This window comes from Callithrix jacchus, chromosome 9 (genome assembly GCF_049354715.1).
Source record: "Callithrix jacchus isolate 240 chromosome 9, calJac240_pri, whole genome shotgun sequence".
In the NCBI taxonomy this organism is placed as follows: Eukaryota; Metazoa; Chordata; class Mammalia; order Primates; family Cebidae; genus Callithrix; species Callithrix jacchus.
The window spans coordinates 2908282-2932481 of NC_133510.1; the positions used below are offsets into that span (position 1 = coordinate 2908282).

Genomic DNA, 24200 nt, shown 5'->3' on the forward strand with positions numbered 1-24200 from the left:
AAAATAGCACTTACTGAATTGTCATCTCTTGGTATAAGAGCAGCTTTGTAATAACTGAAGAGTGTATGATTTGGAGAGTGGTTTTTTTGTTTTTTAAACAAAATTTCTCTTTTAGAATGGCTTTGTACAAAAAAGTTTTGAAGATAGCCGAGTCTCATATATTGCACCCCCCCACCAGGAGCCCCCTTCAGGTTTCCCTGCTGTTAACATATTAGTATGGTACATTTGCTGTAACTAAAGGACCATAGCGATACATTATTACATACAACCAGCATTTGACTCAGATAGACTCAGTTTTTAGCTATTGTCTTTTTCTGTTCCAGGATCGTATCTAGGATGTTACAACACATTTGGTCTTTAGTCTCCTCAGGTTCCTACTGACTGACGGCTTTTTCTGACTTTGTTTTTGATGACCTTGACAGTTTTAATGCTCACCATGTATATTGTAGAATATCCCTCAAATAGGTGTGTCTGAATTGTTTTTCATAAGATGGAGTGATGGATTGGGGGAAGACAACCATACAGGTAAACTGGTATTGTAATCGCATTATGTCATAGGTCCATACTATCCACATGACTTATTGTGATGGTCACCCTGATCATCTGGCTGATGCGGGGTTTGTAAGGTTTCTCCAATGCAGAGTCTCTCTTTCTCTTTGCCCATTTCTCTCCCATTTCTCTTTGAAAGGAACCACTGTGAGTAGTCCACACTGAAGGAATGGGGTTTTATACTATACATCATTGAGGGGGACAATATCCACATAAACCACCTGGAATTCTATTACGTGAGACATGCTACTTAGCCCACCTATTTATTTTTAATCATTTCTACTAGTATGGGATCATGAATATTTATTTTATACTTTGGGCTATAATCTAATACTACATTATTCATTCTGTTTCTTAGGTTGTTTAGCCACTGGGAACTCTTTCAGTTGGCTTCTGTGTCCAATTCACATACCACCATCACTGTGTGTGTGTGTGTTGTGTGTGTGTGTGTATGTGTGTGTATGTCTGTATGTGTTTGTGTGTGTATATGTGTGTATGTGTGTGTGTTTGTGTCTGTATATGTGTGTGTGTGTGTAATGTGTGTGTTTGTGTGTGTGTCTGTGTATGTATGTGTGTATGTGTGTGTATATGTGTGTATGTCTGTGTGTGTGTGTTTGTGTGTCTGTGTGTGTATGTGTGTTTGTGTGTGTATGTCTCTGTGTGTCTGTGTGTGTATGTTTGTGTATGTCTCTATGTGTCTGTGTGTATGTGTGTGTCTGTGTGTCTGTATGTGTGCGTGTATGTGTATGTGTTTGTGTGTGTTGTGTGTGTATGTGTGTGTGTGTATATGTGTTTGTGTGTGTATGTCTGTGTATGTGTGTTTGTGTGTGTATGTCTGTGTGTGTGTGTGTGTGTGTGTGTGTATATTTCCTAATTTATGGGCACTAAAAGATACTCCAAACTTTTCTTGTATATTCCCGAACCATTCCTAGAATAAGTCACTTTTTCACAGATCTCTGATTCCTTTAATTTGCAAAAAATATTAGAAATCATGACCCCAGTGCTGGGTATGATCCCTACTATTGGAGCATACTCCAGATGCTCCACTCCAGTATACAGAGCAAGGAAACACATGTGCATAAACTAACCCCTGGCTTCCTATCTATCCATCTGTATCAACATGAAGCCTTTTGAAAGTTTTTGATGCCATCAACTAAACTGAAAATGTTTTCCCCAAATTGGCAACACCTAGTCAAGCAGATCCCATTTTTCAATCAGGGGTGACTTAGTTGTTGCACTGGAAAAGTAGCAGTCTTTTTCTTCATGTGGCTGCCTGCTTGACTCATGACGGAAGTGGTTTGATAGACTCCACTGTGCACTTCATGTTTGGTCACTTTTTCTAGTCTTAACACAGAACATGGCACATGGCAACATTCAATAAGCTTCTTTAGCAAATGAATGAAGGAGAAGACACATAAATACGTTGTATGCCCTTCCTTCCTCTTCGCTTTCAGAAAACGCTTCCCTTCTTAATTTATAGAAGAAACAGAGGACGTGCTATGGAATCTTCCTCAACTTCAGGCCCTGCTTCCAAAAACCTACCTGCACCATAGCTGTATCTTCTATTTCTACAGAGAAAACAGTATTCATCTTCACCCCATGTTAACAGATCCATCTGGGGGTTACACTCCCTTTTCCTGCCTTTTCCAATATATAGTTGCCTAATATCTCCTGTGTCTTCACCTTCTCCATCTCAGCCCTCAATTTGCCCTCAGCGTACAAACTCAAGTCCCTCTCTTTTTGCAAATACAGATTTTTATCTCCAAAACCACTTCTGGCTAGCTCTCTCTTTTTCTATTTTTCTTCATATTTCAGAATTCTGAACTGCCATCCATTTCTCTACTGTACTATCTGGCTTCCCCCTCTAATTAAACATAGTCAATTTATACCTAGTTTGCTAATTCTAGTGGAATTTATTTTAATTGATCTAATATATCACACATCAACAGAAAAGAATATACATTGTTCAATTAAACTGGTTGACAAATTTGTACAGCAATTAGGGGAAAAAACCACAATTTGCTTATTATATGAAAACTACCATTTGTATAACTGAATTCCAAAAGTATTCAAGAACTATGTTAAAAATCAGTTAAACAAAAAAGTTTAGAAGAAAATACTGATAAAATGTGTTGCTAATCCGATTTTAGAACTTTAAAAATGAAATAATGTCTACCACAAAATGATTAAAAATTTCCATTTCAAAATTGTATTAAATGTATGTCAAGCAACACATTTGAAATGCTTTATCACATAAAGGAAATATATTTAAAATGTATATGAGCAGACAATTCATGAGAAGAAATACAAATGGCTAAACAACATAAAATGCTCAACTTTATAATAAATAAGCTACTTTTTCTACCTATCAAATTTAAGAGTAAGTTAAATATCTCCCCCAATTCTAGTAAGTATGAATTAAAAGACCAGCATTATTTATGGTTTCTAGAGAATGGTAAAAATATATATGATTTTCAATTTGTGTTTATTTCTAGATTTTCTAAGTGGCACTAAAAAGAAGAAAAGACATTTAACAACCAGACAGAAAACATTATCATCTAGTAACAAAAATTAAAAAAATAATAATAACAGAGGCTACAATAGATATTATAAAACAAAAAAGTAGGCAGAGCTACCTGCTGGGATTTTTATGATGCCAAAAAGACCCTTCTAAAATAGTTTCCTACATCTTTTTTTTTTTTTTTCATGATTGCATTTTAGGTTTTGGGGTACATGTGCAGAACATGCAAGACATTTGCATAGGTACACACATCTTCTTAATGTAAGTTTTTGTTGAAATTACTCTTTAAAAATTAAGGTACAAAAACAAATACTTCTAGGGTAAATAGTTCTCACTAGACAAAAATAACAGACTGCTTCTGGAAAAGAGGTTTTAATAAGGGCAACAGAAACTAATGTAGGGGTGCCCAAAAGAGAGAAAGTGAACATTCTGTAGGGGAAAAATGGGTGGTGAGCTAGAAGCCCAGAACACTAAAGAAAAGGCTGTACCCAGCACCTAAAACTAGACACTTTAAAAGTCCCTTGTCCAGAGTATCCTGCTATGGGTCCTGTTTCAAAGGCAACAGCTGTGGACACAGATGTGGTGTTTTCTTCTGTGATACAAGCCGAGGCCCCACTGGATAGAAGCAGATTAATGTAGCTCTAATGGTGGCAGATTAGATATTTGACCTGTTTGTTAGACATAACTGAATCTGCGTTTCTGAGAACAGCTCTTGATGACGCACGATGTCACAAATCCAGCATAAGAAGGGCAGTTTGAAATATGGTGACAGAATACACATGTTAGTGAGTGAAAAATGCCGGCTACATATGAGAAATACTGACATCAACAAATTAGATGAAGTTTTGTTTTCATTTAAAGGTACAATTCCTTATCTTGTAAGAATGGCCTCCCCAATAATAAAACGAATGCTCACACATATGGATTTTTGATGCTTAAAAAACAAGTACTGGAGAAAAAAATTCAGAAAAATGTAGAAACCCAGATTTTCCTTTTTTTTGGTATCAACTACTTGGTTAATTATTTCCAGTATTCGAGCTCACAAAAAGGCTGAGAAACTGATCACTACAATGAGCTTTTTAGGTGGCAGAAATAGGAACTGATCACAGGTGGTACAATTGCAAAGCTACCACAATATTCTAACTGCAATCTAGGTTGCTTTCAAGTTGTTTGCCGAATTTCTAACTGAATACTCTAAAAGATATGATGTCTAAATGGATTCCTCAATTTTTTTCATATATATAAAATTGCACATTAGGTTCTGGGGTACATGTGAAGCACATGCAGGATTGCTGCACGGGCACATACATGGCAATGTGGTTTGCTGCCTCCATCCCCATCACCTATATCTGGCATTTCTCCCCATGTGATCCCTCCCCAACTTCCTACCCCCCACTGTCCCTCTTCTAATACCCCCCTTCCACAGACCTCAGTGTATGGTGCTCCCCTCCCTGTGTCCATGTGTTCTCATTGTTCAACACCCATCTATGAGTGAGAACATGCAGTGTTTGATTTTCTGTTCTTGTGTCAGTTTGCTGAGAGTGATAGTTTCCAGCTTCATCCATGTCCCTACAAAGGACACGAACTCATCATTTTTTATGGCTGCATAGTATCCCATGGTGTGTATGTGCCACATTTTCCGTGTCCAGTCTATCATGGATGGGCATTTGGGTTGGTTCCAGGTCTTTGCTATTGTAAACAGTGCTGCAATGAACATATGTGTGCATTTATAATAGAATGATTTAAAATCCTTTGGATATATATCCAGTAATGGGATTGCTGGGTCAAATGGAATTTCTATGTCTAGGTCCTTGAGGAATTGCCACACTGTCTTCCACAATGGCTGAACTAATTTACACTCCCACCAACAGTGTAAAAGTGTTCCTACTTCTCCACATCCTCTCCAGCATTTGTTGTCTTCAGATTTTTTAATGATCACCATTCTAACTGGCGAGAGATGGTATCTCAATGTGGTTTTGATTTGCATGTCTCTAATGACCAGTGATGATGAGCATTTTTTCATGTTTGTTGGCCCCATGTATGTGTCTTCTTTTGAAGTGTCTGTTCATATCCTTTGCCCACTTTTGAATGGGTTTGTTTTTTTCTTGTATATCTGTTGATTCCTTTTAAATAAGCAATACTGCATGAAATGAAAGCACTCCAAGAATGCATTTTTCTAATCAAATTGCTGTTTACCCAAATCATTCCACAAATATTTATTGAGCAACTATTATGTGCCAGGCACTGCTCTAGATGCTTAGGAAATATCAGCAGACGAAACTCACACACACACACACACACACACACACACACACACAAACAGCTAACATTGTAGAGCTCATATTCAAGTGAAAAAATTTAAAAATATATGAGTAAATTTTAGCAGGTGTTAGAAGATAAGTCCTTTCGAGTATGATAAAGAGTGCTGGTATGAAGGAGGGTGGGGTTTCCATTTGAAATGGGAGTACCACATGAGGGATCAGGCAGGCAGAAGTTGCATTTAGTCAAAGACTTGAGGACACAGGCAGAGAGGGAGTGAGCTGTGGGGATAACTGGGGAGAAAGCGGTCCAGGCAAAGAAAACAGCCAGCACAATGAGAGTGTGCCTGGCATGCACAAAGAAGGGTAAGGATAAGTATGGCTGCATCGAAGTAAGTGAAGAGGAAGGTAATGAGAGATGAGGCAATAACAGGAAAAAGAGCCCAATTGCACAGTCCACGTAGGCAATTGTAAGGTCTAACATGGAACCCCTGGAGGGTCTTGAGCAGAGGATCGACATTAACTGATTCAGGTTCTGAAAGGATCACTCAAGCTAATATGTTGTGGATAGACAGTGGAAAGGTGGGAGCCAAGGGAACCGCTAGGTTTCTGCAGCAATCAGGGCTAGGCGTTATGCTAGCCTGACTAGAGTTACAGCAGTAGAGATGGTAAGAAATGTCAGATTCTGGGTTATTCTGCAAGGAGGACTAACAGTACATTGGAGGTGAGGTGCAAGAGAGAAAGAGGAGTCAGGGATGCCTTCAGGATTTCTGACAGAGGAACTGAAAGGCTGGAGTTGCCATATTACAAAGGATGGAGCAGATTTGGAGGCAATAATTGGAAGAGTATGAGATGTCTATTAGATATCTAGGTCAAGAAGCCAATCACTGCAACTGGATATATGAGTGTGGGATTCAGAAGAGGGGAAATTGTGGATATAAAGCAGTTATCTGCCTGCCATTTGATTTCTAGTTAATAGATCAAGGGATGTAAAGCATTCATTGGTCAATTAATATACGTCACACACAATGCCACGCACTTTCAAATACCTTGTCATTTACTTCTTTATAACTTCCTTGTAAAAACTCCTCGTATTTATAGACTTGAACTTTCTGGGGACTAATAAATTAAGTTGAGAAAGCCTAAGAAACTCTCTGTGGCTAACCAACTTCCTTTATGGCAATTAATTTTAGAAGAGGCAGAACTTGGACACAGATGCAAGTTTTTCCATTAGCTATACAGTATAGTCTCTCAAAGGGCCAATACAAACAGAAATGAAGCTTACATTCTGGCTTCTGGGATGAGGGGGAAAAAAGAAATCTCAGAAGTGAATGCAGAATGTGCAATTACCCCCTAGTATCATAATAAATTCGCTTTATGTGAATTAAGTTTAAAACTAAGTTTAATAACCTTTTATAAAGAATGAAAACATACGTGGCCTTTTAAATTTTGAACCAAAACGTTTAAAACATTTTATGGTTTTATTTACTAAATAAGTAATCTTCTTGAAAAATTACCTGTTTCTCATAAGATATTTTATTTTGATGACAAATATGAGCTAACTTGTGTACCTATGTGAAACATTAAGTAATCAATTTCTCTAAAACATGACATGAACATAATGGATTAACTTGATGCCATATTTTTCAAAAACACATAGAATTCTCTCTCTTACCAAATAATTCATCCTTAAAAGTTTTATATGTTACTTCTCTTATCCATTTTAAGTATATTCATAATTACACAAGATGCACATCATAGACAACTAACCGGGCTAAAGTATCAAACATCATTTCTGAAGGTATGTAGGAACCAAATTCTAAATTCTACTATGGAATTGTAAATGGCTACAAAATATGCCAAGCTTGAGAAAAAAATACACCTATAAGATTTCTTATTACAAACTAACCTACATATGTTATTATGACAAAAAAATCTTGTGAAATATTTCTTTCATAAGGTGATTAATAAAAATGTTTCATGTACTCATTCAGGCACTGAACACCCAACACCATAGCCTCTATTCTCTGTTTTTAGGGAAAAGATGCAGAAAAAACTTTCAAAATTATGCAGAATGTTATACTGGAATGAAATACTGTGGGTATAATGCATATTACAGAAACAATATATACGAAATACATGTTTCTAAAATTTACAGTATAACTTTCAAGGAAACAATTTGGAGTGTTAATTTTCACATGCGTTATGGTTTTATAGGTGAGGTTAGCTCAGAGAATAAACACTGACTTAGCACTAACATTTACAAAATAAATTTTTGGAGAACACATTTGTTTAACCTGACACACACACACACACACCCTCTTTTGAGAGTTCCCATAGCTCCTTGATACCAATATATATTATTTGGCATATTTTAATACTTATTCAATATTTTCCAAATTAAAAACCCTATCCACTGAACCCTACTGTGTTTCCTAGAAACTAGTAAAGTTAGTAGACACTGGAATGTGTGTCCGGGGCACTAACCAAAGGACTTGGTGCCGTATTGTCTCATAAACCAGAGAAGCTCCATGTATATTTGATTTATATATGGCAGCTCCATGCAATATTTTCTTGCAAAAAGCCTTCTGTCACAGAATAACTTGGAAAACCACTGTCCTGAAGACTTCCTCATTAAAAAGATATTTAGAATTATTTAGGTATTAAAGTTTCACATTTATGTAACAGAACTATGGAAAGAATAGTGAGACCATCAACGGGCACTTGTAACATGAGTAAATGGTAACATTTACCATTCAAAAAAAGACATGGCATAATAAATCTTCTTTGTTCAATTTACCATGAAGTCTAACATTTGAGGCAATATTAGGTACGATTTTAACTGAACACTGAGTTCTTTTCGGTAATGTGCAAAGACTCACCATGGTACATGTCTACATTGAAGTAAATAAAACACTTCAGTACAGAAGCCCCCCCACCTTGAGAAGACTTAAAAAGGTATGCTGTACAGAAAGAGAGCTCTATACTTTACAGAACATTTTTCATTGGGATCTTATTAGTCTAGCAGTTGAGTAAGACAGATCGAGTGACCATATGCAATCTACAGATGAGAAAATGAGGAACAGTGACAAACAAAAATGATGCATGAGAGCTTTCCAAAGTGAGCAGTAGGAGAAAAGGAGACTCCTAGGTCAAGTTCCAAGAAATTGACCGTGTAGCACACACAACCATGTCACTGTCTAATGACCTAATGCATTATGAATATACTGTATCAGGATCTCAAGCAATAGGCCATAAATAGAGGACTCCAGAAAGCAATTCTGGTTATGCACTTGGAATGAAATGTAAACTTAAAGAATGGAGCACTTCTTTTTGAGCTAAAACCTCAGACAGGTTTGGCCTAAGCACTTGTATTTGCTAAGCAAGAAGCAACTTCCCTGTATAATTACGAGGAAAAGACCTCTGATGTTTTCCTTCCAGCTACTAGCATACACTCAGAGTCCTAGGCAGAAAAATAGCCCTCAAAGACGTCCATGTCCTAATCCCTAGAATTTGCGAATATGTTACATTACACGGCAAAAGTGACTTGGCAGATATGATTAAGAACGTTGAGTTAGAGCGATGATCCTGATTATCTGGGTGGGCCCAATGTTACCATAAGGCACTTATAAGAAGAGGCAGGAGGACCAGAGTTATTAGAGATGTGAAGATGGCAGAAATTATGGTGATGTGATGTGAGAAGGAATCAACTCACCTTTGCCAGCTTTGAAAGTGGACAAAGAGGATCACAAGCCGAGGAACTTGGGCAGCCTCTAGAAGTGAGAAAAGGCAAGGAAACAGATCCCTCTCAGATACTTGAGAAAGGAATGCAACTGTGCCAAAACCTTGATTTTAGCACCGTGTGGTCCATGTCAGACCTCTGACCCACAGGTCTGTGTCGTTATATTGAATTATAAAATTAATAAATTTGTGCTTTTAATGCCATTAAAGTTTACAGTGATTTGTAATAACAGCAATAGAAAATTAATATAGTCTTAGAAGAACATGATCTCTTTAATAGATGAAGAGATATTTGAAAAATTTTTCAAGAAATATTCACTTAAAGTCTAAGATGTATCAGACTCCAATATTTCAGATTAAAAAAACTAAGACATGCTCCCTGTGGTCTGGAGTGAATAGTTTTTTCAGATACATGAACTGGATTGTGTATACATGTTACATGTAGATACACACATTTATCTGTGTGCAGGATGACAACAGAGTAACAGGAGAAGAAAAGGGAAAATAAAGGAAAAGAGATTTTAGAAATCACTAAGCTAACTGTACCAGTGAGGAAACTATAATCCAGTCTGGCATTCATAAAGTTTAACATCCACTTGCCCAGATATAACTAGTACTTCTTTTGCTGGATTAACAAAATGAAAGCAGTGTGAAATCGTTCTCAGATTCTAATACGAACAGTCCCTACATTTAGATTATGAATCAATCAGCCCTAGATGGTTCTGAAGACAATCAGTTGTCATTGCATTTTCTTCTCCAACAAAAAAGTTTAGGCTAAGCAATTGATTCATATTTTCTAATTCTAACAGTAAATTAAAGATTCTACTACATTTGAAAACTACAATTTAACAACGATGTACGTTAGGATGGTTTATAAATTCTAATGAATATAAAAAATGATGTATATTTTAAAATTAGTACCTAAAATAAGCAAAACTATTATACAGAGAAATGTATTGATACAGTAGTTATGACCTAATAATATGCATCTGGGAAACTTTGGTTTTTTAATAATACTATTACATCTGACTTTAGTCTCAAAAAATAGAAATTCAAATTAGATGACTCTATACAATAGAGAATGATCAATGTGCATCTATATAATTTATATGTCTAGGATATTACCCATGTCTTCTCCTGAATGGTTTCTGACTGATGGAATTTTTCTATTGTGGTTAGAAAATCAAAGAGGAGGAGACAAAAGCATTTTATCTTGAATTATTTTTTTCCACAGAGTTTCAACCTCTATAGCTGAATTTGGAACCTTCTTATATCAAAAATCTATTACAGATAAAAGTATAGTCCTTCTGTGGAATATCTGTTAGGTCTGGGCATCAGAAGCACAAGATTGGTGAATATTTAACATTAATTGGCATTATAAATGAGTACAGAAACCAGATTTCTTATTAGTATTATCTAGTATTCTAAACTAGCGTAACAACCTCATAAACTTCATGTATCATCTCTGGTGAACTAAGGAGTTCTAAATACATTAAGTTTGGGGAAAGATACTATGGTGATACTGTAGAAGATAATAGATTAAAGGCCTATACAGTGTATATGATAAGGACTAAACGATCAGGGTGATAATTATGACGGCTGTAACAGTTTCCTTGTGCGAGACTCTGTGATACATGATCTCATTTGGGCTTCACAGTGATCCAGTGGATATGCATCATCTCCATTTACAGTTGAAGAGAATGACTTAAATGACTTAGGGGGATTAAGTATCTTTCACAAAGGGACACAGCTAGTAGGTGATACATCTAAAATTCAAACTCTACCCAAAATCGTGTCTGTCCAGCTCCCAAACCACACTTCTTAACCATCTTCTATTGGCAAGAGTGAATGTCCCAAAAGTGTCCAGAAGGACTGAACTGTGTCTGGTATTTCTTTCCTCAATCCATGGTACAGAATATTGCGGAACTCAACCATTAGTTTCCTTTATATATAGTCTTAGTTTCCTTGATATAAACTGGATAGACTGGATGATGTTAAAAGTTCTTTTTCCCTCTACTGTCATTCATTTTTTAGTCATGTATTCCATAGACAAATATACATGCATTCCCTTTGCCAGACCTGCTCTGAATGAACCAAGCAGGGAACGTCCCTGACCTGATATCACTCTAGTGAGGAAGACAGACTATAAACAAACATTTTTGGGGAGGACTACTTCAGGAAAGGTATTTCTGGCAAGGGACATTTGAATTATCATGAATAAAATGATGAAGTCATAGCCATATATCCTAGCAGAAGAGTTTTCTAGGGAAAGGAGATTCATTCCAATGGCTCCTTTAAAGTCTAACCACATTGGACATCTTTTGGACTAAATGTGTTTTTCTACATGATTGTGGGATTCACACCTTAAGTGACACATTTTGGATGATAAAAAGAAGTTGGAAGTGATCAGCAGCGTTCAGCTGAACCCTAATTCTTTCCGAGACCTGCTAATCTATAAACTGAAAATCTGCCATTTGGGATGGAGTCAGACACATGATTCAACAGGAAGTACCAAACTACTAACAGTAACTCATACAGAATAAGCTAAGGTATTATACGTGGTGAGGCGATAATGCCTCACAAAACGTATGTGATTATCTTTTGAATTAATATTGCTCTGTGAAGTAGCATTTGTAAATTAATGAACAACTGTATTCCCCAGTGCTTCAAAGTTCATTCAAATGAATTGGAAAGCTTAACAAATACAGAGTTTGTAGAAATCGGAATGAGTCTACATATATGACATATCATATCAGGATGCAGTGCAGAAAGTGAGGTGTTATTTAGCATGAGACGGGAGTAATGACAGCTTCCTGTGCTAAATTCGATAGACTGAGAGCATAATGCAATCACTTCTGTTACTGTTATGTTCTCAAAACCCAGCACCCTCTGTTGATTTCATGACCACGGCAGCAAAGTAAGTTGAATTTTGTAAAGTAGTCTGGAATGATCATTTGGTATTTACAATCACTACAAAATAGCTTCATTTTTAAATAAATACTCATTAAATGAACAGAAAGCAACTCTTGGTATGATTTGGTAGGCAAATAGGCAAACAGAATTTCACTACTTCACTCTATGAATAATGTCACATCACGTCTAGTGAAGTAAACAGAAAGTTTTACTTCATTTAAATAACCAAAATGTTGGCACAAACCAGGTTGTGGGAATCATTTTATTTCTATTTCGAGTAGTAATATTGCATATAACTAGTTTAAATGCTCAATCATGTTTGCGGCCATTATTTTAATTCTATATATAAATGTATTCACTTCGCAGTTTTCAGGCAATAAAAAAAATCTGACTTGATGCTGAGGTTGCATGGATTATGGCACTGTAGAGATTTATGCTGAAATAGATGAGGGAAATCCTTTGACTTAAAAATATTTTTCCTTTTCTTAATTAATTATTCTAGACGTTTCATAAGCCCAAAGAGAAAAGTGGTACAACTCCTTGTTCACAGAGTTGAGAACCTAGTATTAGGAGAAAACATTGGCCAGCTTGAACCATGAATCCATGTTAATGTTTATTTTCCTGTTTATCGTATACTTATAAATTCTCTACAGGGAAAGAATGAAAGCCTTGCGCGGTTGCAGTGGCTCATGCCTATAACCCTGGCACTCTGGGCGGTTGCAGTGGCTCATGCCTATAACCCTGGCACTCTGGGAGGCTCGGGCAGGCAGATTGCTTGAGCTCAGGAGTTCACGACCAGCTTGAGCAACATGATGACACTTCCTCTCTACTACAAATACCAAATGAGCTGGCATAGTAGCAAACACCTGTCATCCCAGCTATGTGGGGCTGAGTCAGGATGACTACTTGGACCCAGGAGGTCGAGTCTGCAGTGAACCGAGATGGCGCCACCGCACTCCAGCCTGGGCAACAGAGCAAGACCCTGTCTCAAAAAAAAAAAAAAAAAAAAAAAAAAAAAGAATGAAAGCCTTGTACACATCCATCAATATTTTAAAAATCAGAGAAGTAAAGCCCTGCAGCAGGACACAATATACATATCTTTAAAACAATGTGAGGAACGTATTTGATTAAACTACTTCTTTATAGATTTCTGCTTAGCAACTTGGCTGAAGAATGGCCCAAATAATGTAGAAAAAGGTCCTGAAGAAAGAAAAGAAAACATTTTAGAGGATATCACGTGGAAAAAGGGTTTGAAGTGCAAGTAAAAAACGATCGCACGACTAAGTTTAGATGTACGAACTGTTCTTCAGTAATACAGGCAAGTATTCTCTTCAGAGAATCATCGTTTTTTCAACAGTGCATACAAAATGCTTTCTATTTGAGCATCAAAATATATTGCTATCAGTTAAAAAATAACGGACAGGCCGGGCGCAGTGGCTCAAGCCTGTAATCCCAGCACTTTGGGAGGCCGAGGCGGGTGGATCACGAGGTCAAGAGATCAAGACCATCCTGGTCAACATGGTGAAACCTCGTCTCTACTAAAAATACAAAAATTAGCCGGGCACGGTGGCACGTGCCTGTAATCCCAGCTACTCAGGAGGCTGAGGCAGGAGAATTGCCTGAACCCAGGAGGCGGAGGTTGCGGTGAGCCGAGATCGCGCCATTGCACTCAGGCCTGGGTAACAAGAGCGAAACTCCGTCTCAAAATAAACAAACAAATAAATAAATAAAATAACGGGCAATATTCCAAGTAAGATAAAATGCACTAAATTTAAATTAAAACATTTTGCTCATGATGTATTCTACTTTATCATATATAATATGATATCTGAGCTCTCTTTTCAAAAACACCCTTGACTTACAGGAAAACTCCTTTTTTTTTTTTTTTTTCAGGTCAGATGGGTAATGTGCCGACATGGTAACAAGGTTCAAGCGCGTCGCATCTCACAGAAGCGTGTGAACACGCGATCATCATGCTCACGAACTACAAAAGGATCAAGGAAAACGCTTAACTGTCTCCCTATACATTGACTTGGATCCCATGTTGATTTAAATATTCTCATCAAAAGCAATAACTAAGAAGTTTGAGTAAGAGAATTTTTGTGAATTTCATCATAGTGAAAAGAAACTCTTGCAACCGAGACAGGAGGCACAGACTCGCTTCTACAGCAGTAAAGGAGATACGATTTGCTACGGTGATTAAGGGCCCAAGCTTGCGTTTGAAGGTGGGCTTCGCCGGTGCCCTCAGCAAGTCATTTAATCTTGTCAAACTCAACTCTTATCTGTAAAATCAGAGTAACAGTATGAAACAGGGGAGCTGTGAGGATTAACAAGCGCATATGTAAAATGCTCCATATATATTTGACCATCCTCACCACTCAGAATGTGTTTCTTTTTTTTTTTTTTGAGACGGAGTTTCGCTCTTGTTACCCAGGCTGGAGTGCAATGGCGCAATCTCGGCTCACCGCAACCTCCGCCTCCTGCGTTCAAGCAATTCTCCTGCCTCAGCCTCCCGAGTAGCTGGGACTACAGGTGCACGCCCCCATGCCCAGCTAATTTTTGCATTTTTAGTAGAAACGTGTTATTATAAATTCTAAAACAGATACAAGGAACAACCTCAGGCACGATCCACAGTGAAACTGTAGTCGGCATCATTTTGAGAGTCTCTTTATTCATTGCATATCTCTAACCATTTTGTAAGAGTCCATGGCAATGACATACAAAGATGACTAAAGATGAATAATTTCAAACAAGTCCACAGTAGCCAATGAGAAGCTACTGCACATTAGGTACAACATTAAGCATTTTACAAGTATTTGCTCTTATAATCTGCCCAACAATTCTACAGGAGTATGCTCTTTAATCTACCATATAAAGGTGAGACCATCAAATCGTTAGACTAATTGTCCAAGGTCACAGGGTTGCTAATGTCAGAGCACACAACAGGACCCCTCTCAAACTCCACAGGCTGTAACACTTTTTAAATCCTTTTTAATTTTAAAGTAATTACTTTCCACAGGCCCAAAAGCACAAAAACACGTGCCAATTTTCTACCAAAAAGTATAACACACATGTGCCAATTTTCTACTAAAAAGTATAACACACATGTGATCACTGGTCCTTCTCTTTCATGAAAATGTCAGGCATCAATCACTTTACATTCTTCCCTTTAATGCTGCTCCTTTTTGCATCCATACTGGGGAGGCAGAAGGAGAGAGGAAGCAGGTGGAGAGGAAGGAAGGAAGGAAGGAAAGAAACCATAGGAATAGAAAAGAAACACAGGACAAGAAATATTTACATCATTGTACTCTTTATCCATAAAAAAATGTTCACTTTTATAGGTTCTACCTGTAAGACAAAGCTTGAAGAAGTAAAAGTCTTTTTAAAAACTTATTTTGAAATCATCTGAGATACAGAAAAGAGTAACAGAATACAGTCATCTCTTGCTATCCCTGGAAGATTAGTTCTAGGACCCCGTAGACACCAAAGTCAAGGGATGCCGGGACCTGATATAAAATGGTACAGTGTTTGCATATAACGTATGCACATTCTCCTGCTCACTTTAAATCATCTCCAGATTACTTAGAAGACCTAACCCAATGTAAATGCTATGTAAATAGTTGGCACAGTCTGCAGTCTAGGGAATCATGATTTTTTTTTTAAGTCTGTACTTGTTCAGTTCAGACTCAATCCCTTTTTTTCTTGAATATTTTCCCTCTGAGGTTGGTTGAATTCATGGATGCAGAACCTAGGGGTAAAGACGGCTGACTATACAGAGTTCCTACATTTCCATCAGTCAGTGGGGCCTTATATTTTAATCCGCAAGCTCCACAATGCCCACCAATCTATGAGACTTGGGGATTTTATATTATTTAACACGAGGGTAAATTTTCCTTTAACACATAAGCATAGTTAGCAGTCTATATAACAAATATTACAGTGGAAAATGTTTGATATGGATAAATGGAAAAACAGTAGGATACAGTCTGATGATTTTTCTGGCCAGTGTTTCTTTTGGCCTACCATATAACACTACTAAGTCTCTTCTGCTAGAACACGTTTCTGCATAATCAGCTCATACTCAACTGGTAAACAGTGGGATAGCAAAAGATATTCGGACTTACATGAGTTCCTTCCCACTCCCTGCCACCTGGTTAATGTTTAATCACCAAGTTACAGCAGGAGAACATAAAGTGTGAACAGAATTGAACAGAACAGGGCAAAGAGTAGTACACAGAGTAACCCATAATGCCCATTTACATCCACAGTGTTATTCTTTGTTCTGTTTGACCAAAAAGTCTCTACTGAAAATACCCAACGTTTGCTTTTTCTGATTTGGACGCGTTTTGCATTTGCTGCCCTTCCAACTCTTCTCTTCATCTCTTTTGAACAATCCACCTGCATCTGTTCTTTTTCTATGATTAGGTTGATATTGACTGTATCAGATATTTATTTATTTGTTGGTACTCACGTCTCTGCCTAATGCCACTAGTTTTTTGGTTGGAATTTTTATTTTTTTCTCATGGTCCTGTTTTCTGTTTGTTTGCTTGTCTTAGGGCACAATTTGCAGAACCTATGTTTTTCAAAAACTCACATATCACATTTTAGCAGAAACATCTGCCCAAGACTTTATCTTGTTAACATTAAGATAGAGGAGACTCAGAATAGAGCCCTTTATACAGTTAAGAGATTATTAAGAACTCACTACATTTCAAATAATCAGTTTATATATAATTATGGTTTAAATATAAATTATAAGTTCATACAACAATTGTAATAAATTATAAAAATTACTATCTGTTATATACATTTTTCAGTTGAGATTAAGTTATATTTCTGGGGTTGACACTACAAAGTATTTAATCAGCTGTATCAGAATCACATTAAGTTGTTTTGGTTTAAATGTTATGAGAATGTTTCCTAAATAATTACATCCTCTTTAGGGCACAACTACTTGGAGTTTTCATCAAAGTGACTTGATAGTCTTCTTGAGAAGAAGGATCTAATAATCTAGCTTCCATTATATAATAAGTGCCCACCTTAACATGTAACAAACATCCATGATAACCCTAAACTTTCAGATAATACGGTAAGTGGAATTCAAGTACAAGGCTTCCTCGTGGAACTTTTCTTACATTTCCCTAGTTCTTCTCCCTGCCGAGGGCATAAAAGTAAGATAAAGTATTCTCTTCTGGAGCCTGTTCAACTTTCTGTCACTTTCATATAGTATATATTTATTTGTCGTCCTATCTTTTAAAAATCCCACAGTTGTGGTTGAAGACTTTTCTCTTTGAGCACAAAGCCCATGTCCATTAGATCTTGAAGCTAAAGTTCAGTACCAGTCCCTTTTCTAACCAACATAACAAAGCAAAGCAAACTCTGAAGAAGTGTACTTCTTAAAACCTGAAGCCAGGCACTTAATTTTGAATGAATTCCAACAACTGAACATGAGCAACTCATTGATAAGAGCCAAAATAAATTCTTAGTATAGATCTCAAAAGACTTTGGCCCACGAGGTAGTAGAGAGAGAATCTGGGGGGTTGGCATAGGGGTGTGCGGTATCCAGGTCCACGAGGACATCAGGAATCAGGGCTATCATGTCAGAGCTCTGAGAACTGTCAGTTTGTTTGTGGGTGCTTCTATCACACTGACCCAGAAAGCTTCTTGAACAAGTTCTAAGGAGCATAATGGTAACAGTGACATAACAGGCAATCATGTCTTCATCTGTAGAAGGGGGCTTGTCCACCTATACAACAATGCCAAAGGATGGCTCTGGCCTTTCAATAATAGCAGTTCTGTGAGTTTATCACCGTACCACTTCATTTGTGCAGCCAGGCATCAAATACACGGAGTACTTAATTAGTATGAGGCACTCATCTATCTCCTCCCTCCTTATGGATAACACAGAGTGGCCAGAACAGTACATGCCTTCTAACTAGCACAGAATCAGCTCCCATTTCTCACCATTTCTCACGCTATTCTGTAACCCCTGCTTATCTGTACTAACAATATGAGTACCAGAAAGGGGGAAATATGAATCAAATTCAGTATTATTATAGTCTGATGACAATGAGAATACAAATTATATGATTTATTTTAACATGTGGAATTCCTTGTTAAAGAATTCCAGTAACAGAAATTCACCCGACTTCTCTTTTTTTTTGAGATGGAGTTTAGCTCTTGTTACCCAGGCTGGAGTGCAATGGCGCGATCTCGGCTCACCGCAACCTCCGCCTCCTGGGTTCAGGCAATTCTCCTGCCTCAGCCTCCCGAGTAGCTGGGATTACAGGCACGCGCCACCGTGCCCAGCTAATTTTTTGTATTTTTAGTAGAGACGGGGTTTCACCGTGTTGACCAGGATGGTCTCGATCTCTTGACCTCATGATCCACCCGCCTTGGCCTCCCAAAGCGTTGGGATTATAGGTGTGAGCCACTGCGCCGGCCCAGACTTCTCTTTTTAACGAACAGTTAAATGTTGTCCATTTGGCTTCTTACCAAAGAAATCCAATTAAAAAGTTACCAGGCGCTCTGCTACATTGCTATGGGAGTGTAAATTGGTACAACCTAACAAAATACACAGAAAGCTTAAAAGTATTCCTACCATTTGGCCTAATAATTTCAGTTCTAGGAATATTCCATAAAGAGTTAGGTTCCGCAACCTGAAGTTTTTTATACAAAACTTTTTATGTCATGATTAATTGTAGTAGGGAAAAGTAGAAAACACACAAACGTATAACAAGAGAGAAAGTTATGTAATAGCCATAGAAAAAATTGACACGACCATTAAAAATGTTTTTGAAAACGTAATACAGAAAAAAATGCTTGTGAAACAGACAAATTTTAAAAGGAACATTCAAAATTAAGTACATTGTTCTATGTAAAATATATAAAATGATGAAGACCCAGAAAAGATTAACTACTTATCTTAGGTTAATTAGAAATAATTGTTTTTTTTTTTTTGTATGATTCTACCTTTGAAAACACTGAGCTGTGATCACAAATTAAAGAAATCCAAAATCTGGTATAACGAAAGCATTTTAATTATTTAGCTGTCATGCTAGGTGCCAAGAAGAAAGCTTCAAGCCAGAGCCTAAAGACCTAGATTAACAGAGCATGTGTCAGTGACCACAAGAAGAACAGTCAAGAAAGCAAGAGAGGGAAGAGGAGGAGGACAGCAGAATTCCAAGCAGGCACCGACTGGACACATTTCAGACAGGCAGACTTAGGGCAAATGAGAGTATGTAAAAATTCATGCGACGTTCTCTTGTTCACTATCCGTATGGAAGAATTCCCAAATTGAAAGATTTTAGACAGACACTATGTTTAAATAAATAAATAATGATGTGGAATCAGTGTCTTTATATGAACCACGTTTGTGCTAAGTAACTTATCTGATGAAACACAGTTGTACGGAATTTAGGACAGATTGTCATCAATGCCACCAAAACACAGGGCTTTTATTTATTTACTGCAAAATTGTTTAAAATGTTATTTTCTCTAATTATCTTCAATCACCTTTAGCAAACAGTGGGTAGAAACCTTTTTCTTCAGCCTAAATTTTCTATTACAGGGCAAAGTAGTCCTAAATATTTCAGTGCAGAATGACATGTATGAATTTCCACTCCAATTCTGCCCAGAAGTAGAAAAGTAGCAAATAAATGTCACTTTTATTCACACTTGGTCGACTTGAATTGATAAAATGCATTCCATAGGAAAGGGAAGATTTGCTTCACAATTTGTCATGTAAGGAGAAAGTTTGAGGACAAAACTGTACACACACACAGACACAGACACACATACCCAGAGACACACAGACACATAACAGTCACAAGATACATTATTCCATTAAAAATGTACATACAGCATGAGCTTCAAGTCACTCACCTATGAATATGCTTCTCTGGCATTACAATTAAGTCAAAGACTTCCAATAGTTGGCCCTGAATGGGATTCCATGGTTATCAATATTTTCATAAACACTATGAACTCTAAGTGTAGGGCATACAGTGGCATCAAGGAAATATTTTAAAAGTTGTTCTTCAGTAAAGTTAAAGGTCATGTAAAAACTCTATAAACCTTTTCTTCCTCTATAAAATTGAATTGGGTTCGGATCAAGAAAAATAAAAGGCTTCAGCCACTTGAATATTTGTACTAATGTCACTCAGTTACATTCCTTCTCATTAGAGCGGCCTGAAGAAAACTCAATCTAGACGACTCAAAATAGTCAAGACTCCCTTGCTTCACCCGAATCCAAAATTAGAGGTTAAAAGGTCAAATGTTACTAGAGCATTGTGCATAATGGTAAAACACCGAAGATGGTCTGAATCCCCTTATAAACCGAAAGGTTTGAATGTATTCTGGTATACCTATTCATTGGAATACACTGAAGCCATGAAGACAGTTTGTGAAGGGGTGTAAGTGTGAGTGTGTGGAGACAGAGGGAAGTACGGCACATCTGTGTGTTTGCTGGTCTGTATATGCACAGAGTCAGCCCTTGGTGTCGGAGGGGAACTAGCTTTAGGACCCTCATAGATAAACAGTATGAACACATAAACTATACACGTCCTCTCGTACACTTTAAATAATCTCCAGATTACTTAAAATACATAATATACTGTAAATGCTCTGTGTTATATTTTTATTTATATTATTTTATTTTATTGTTGCATTGTTATTTTTTCTAATATTTTCTATTCTCAGCTGGTTGAATCCACAAAGGCAGAACACACAGATACGGAGGGATGACTGTCCATATATGTATATGTGCATACACAGAGAGAGAAGGAGGCGATCAGGATACATTGCTAAGTAAAAATCAGAAACAGCTAAAAGGTGCATATAAAATTAATTCATAAATAAATTAATCCATCAAATGTTAATGATACTACTAACAATATTTGCTGACAATTTCTATACAGGTGGTACTCACCTACACACTTCGTACATATTAACTCATTTAACCCTCACAATAAGCCTATATTATTGGTTCTATTATTCTCCTCTTTAAATAAGGAAAATAAAGCACAGAGTTACTAGGAGACAAAGTGCCTTACTAGCAAACACAGCTAGCAAGCAAGTGTTTTTGCTATTTTCCTGTCAGTCTTCATTCTCGCCACAACCCCCCACCCTCGCTCATCTCTTTCCTCCTCCTCTCCCCTAAAGAGCCTGATTTTACAAATTACCACACCTGGATTCTGGAGTCCATGATCTTGTCAGGATTCAGCCCATGAGAGTAACCATCAGTGAATACGGAATAACAGAAGCAAAAGGTTGAGGTGAGAGTATTCGTAAGCACCCCTCCCTGCCCCGCCCCACCCCTCAGCGCGGCACTGTAATCCAGTAGTGGCCGCACATCTCTGCTCACAGCCACAGCTCTTGTTCATAATCCCTTTCCCGCAGGTACTGCTCTCACGGGGTTTCCGTTAAACCTCCCCCTCCTCAAGCCTTTGGTCCTAGCAGTAACAGCTCTCACTTTTTGGGCACCTAGGTTACCTCATCATTCTTTGTTGCTTTTCTTAATACGTCTATAATAGTCCCATCTTCAAAGTCTTCAGTGACCTCTGAGTCATCTATTTCCTTCCCAGACTGTTACTCACACAACAGCAGAGACAGGATTCGAACCCAGACACTCTGGCTACAAAGGCTGCACAATGCCACTACTCACTCTTCAATACTGCCTGCCTCCCCGCTATGCTGGTCTATTAAAAGACCACTAGGCCAGGTTCACTGGCTCACATTTGTAATCCCAGCACTTTGAGAGGTCAAGGTGGGAGGATCACTTGCGGCAAGGAGTTTGAGATCAGCCTGGCCAATAGGGTGAAATCCCATATCTACTAAAAACACAAGAACTGGCCGGATGTGGTGGCACACACCTGTAATCACAGCTACTCAGGAGGCTAAGGCACAAGAATAGCTTCAACATGAGAGATACAGGTTGCAGTGAGTGAGCTGTGATCACACCACTGCACTCCAGCCTGGTAAACACAGCAAGACTGACTAAAAAAAAAAAAAAGAGAGAGAGAGAGAGAGAGTAAGACTGTACTAAATTATCATCAGAAATTTTATCTGGGAAATAAGATTACAACAGGGAATTTAAATCTGTATGTTTTACAGTTCTACAACATTTGAATTTTATTATCTATTTATCCAACACAAATGCATTGATGATGGACCACACTTACTACTTTAAAGAAATTTGATTATTCCTGTAGAATAACAGACAATCCACTTTGTAGTTAAATATCACTTGACAATCTTAGCTACAATGTCTTTTCATAAAGTATGAATAATCATTCTCTGACACGGAGATCTAGACAATGTGTTGTAGATTTGTTACCCAGTATGAGGCCTACATGACATAGGTGAATTTCTATCCCACCTCAACTCTGCTTATCTTCAGAAATAGGACGCCTGAGGCCAAAAGTCCCCCTAGTGACCAAACTGGCCAAGACTTGTGGGATCCAAGATGACAGCTTTCTTGACCACCGAAGACCCTCTAACTTCCTTATAATCTAATTTTCATGCTAAATGATACACCCCACAGCACTATGACAGTTGACAATCACCATGACAACGACCCACTGAAATAATAAAAGGGGGAAAAAGGCAGCACTGGTTTTGAGGAGTTCTCGACCCATTCCCAGAAAAACACTCGAATGTTCCTCCCTTATTTCTAATGCCCATCCCTTTCATTAGAGGTGCTTGTTTCTGTGACTTTCCAGCTCTCTTCTCCTCAGTTCCACGCCATCGAATACAGCCTGCCCTGCTAGATGTTCACTCAGTTTTGGTATTGGTTTTGCAGCACCAAACAGGCAAAGATGCCATTTTGATGGGAAAGTGCTGTGTCGGTAACATCTTGATACTCTTGGACTGAAAAGAAAAATTCTTGAATGGGTAAGTATTGAAGGATTGTTCTTGAGTCAGGCTCACTGTTTCCCAGGCTGGAACGCAGTGGGCCTCAAATTCCTGTGCTCAAGTGGTCCCCCACCTCACCCTCCTGAGTGACTAGGACAGTTACACGCCACCATAACGGGCTAATTTCTATATTTGGTACAGACAGCATCTCACTCGGTTGCCCAGACTGGTCTCCAACTCCCCAGCCTCACGTGATCCTAGGCCTCCCGAATAACTGAAGTCACAGGGATGAGACACCACCTCTGGCCTAAAGGTTCATTAAATTACTGTTTCTCCTATTTTAATAAAGTGCCAGAGTGCTAATAGGATCTAGCTCTTCTGATGGGATGAGAACCACCAAAGGAAATGGTTAACATTATACTTTTACTATTTAAACAACAGATCTTCACCACCAGAATTTTATGGTCTTCTTTTGGGACACTACTGATGTTCAATACAGTAAATTGGCTTCACATTTCATCAAATCGCTAAATTGTATCAGGTACATTTTATAGGGACTGGAGTCTAAGTTGCATCTCGGCCTCATGACTGCTACCCTAACCTCAACCGTCGCTCTGCTTGGCCACAGTGCTGAGAAACTCGTGTCCTCCTTTCCATGCAGCAAACACGACACGCTCATGCAGCTTCTCCAGTATTACAAGTTTCTTCCAGAAATGGCCTTCAGCTGGAAATGGAATTCGATATGAACAATTTTGCCTCATCACTAGATACTTTGGAATGTATGTGTTTTTTCTTTCTTTCTTTTTTTTTTTGAGATGGAGTTTCGCTCTTGTTACCCAGGCTGGAGTGCAATGGCATAATCTCGGCTCACCGCAACCTCCGCCTCCTGGGTTCAGGCAATTCTCCTGCCTCAGCCTCCCGAGTAGCTGGGATTACAGGCACGTGCCACCATGCCCAGCTAATTTTTTGCATTTTTAGTAGAGATGGGGTTTCACCATGTTGACCAGGATGGTCTCGATCTCTTGAACTCGTGATCCACCCACCTCGGCCTCCCAAAGTGCTGGGATTACAGGCGTGAGCCACCACACCAGGCCATATGTGTTTTTTCTAAATATTCAAGGATCACTGCTATAATTTTCTTGCTAGGTAAAAGAAATTTCAATCTCCATTTTTAAACAGCAAACAAGAACTAGTAACAGATATGTATTCCCGACACTACATGGCTCAAGCAATGTTTTATATTAGCACCTAACATTAAATTAACCAAATTCATTCAGGGGAAAGAATCATAAAAACTCAATCTTTCTTCGGTTCTTTCAATCTTTCACCTCCTCTCAATCTGAAATATTAAACCCATCAATTAT

At 38.0% G+C, this 24200-nt stretch overlaps 1 protein-coding gene and 1 non-coding gene across 4 annotated transcripts in view; both read right to left on the bottom strand.

Annotated features, from left to right (window-relative positions):
* PDE3A (phosphodiesterase 3A) overlaps window positions 1–24200 on the bottom strand; it is a 337466-nt gene that overhangs the window by 172512 nt on the left and 140754 nt on the right. The window contains exon 1 of one of the 3 annotated variants that reach the window (XM_035255182.3): window positions 21170–21246. The exons of the other annotated variants lie outside the window; for them this stretch is intronic. Coding sequence (XP_035111073.1) covers window positions 21170–21187 — 18 coding nt within the window. The 5' untranslated portion in view covers window positions 21188–21246. Of the gene's footprint in view, window positions 1–21169; window positions 21247–24200 lie in introns of those variants that run through there. 3 annotated transcript variants of the gene reach the window in all.
* On the bottom strand, window positions 13875–13978 carry LOC118144703 (small nucleolar RNA U13). The gene has a single exon (XR_004729450.2). It is a non-coding gene; the product is annotated as a small nucleolar RNA U13 (small nucleolar RNA).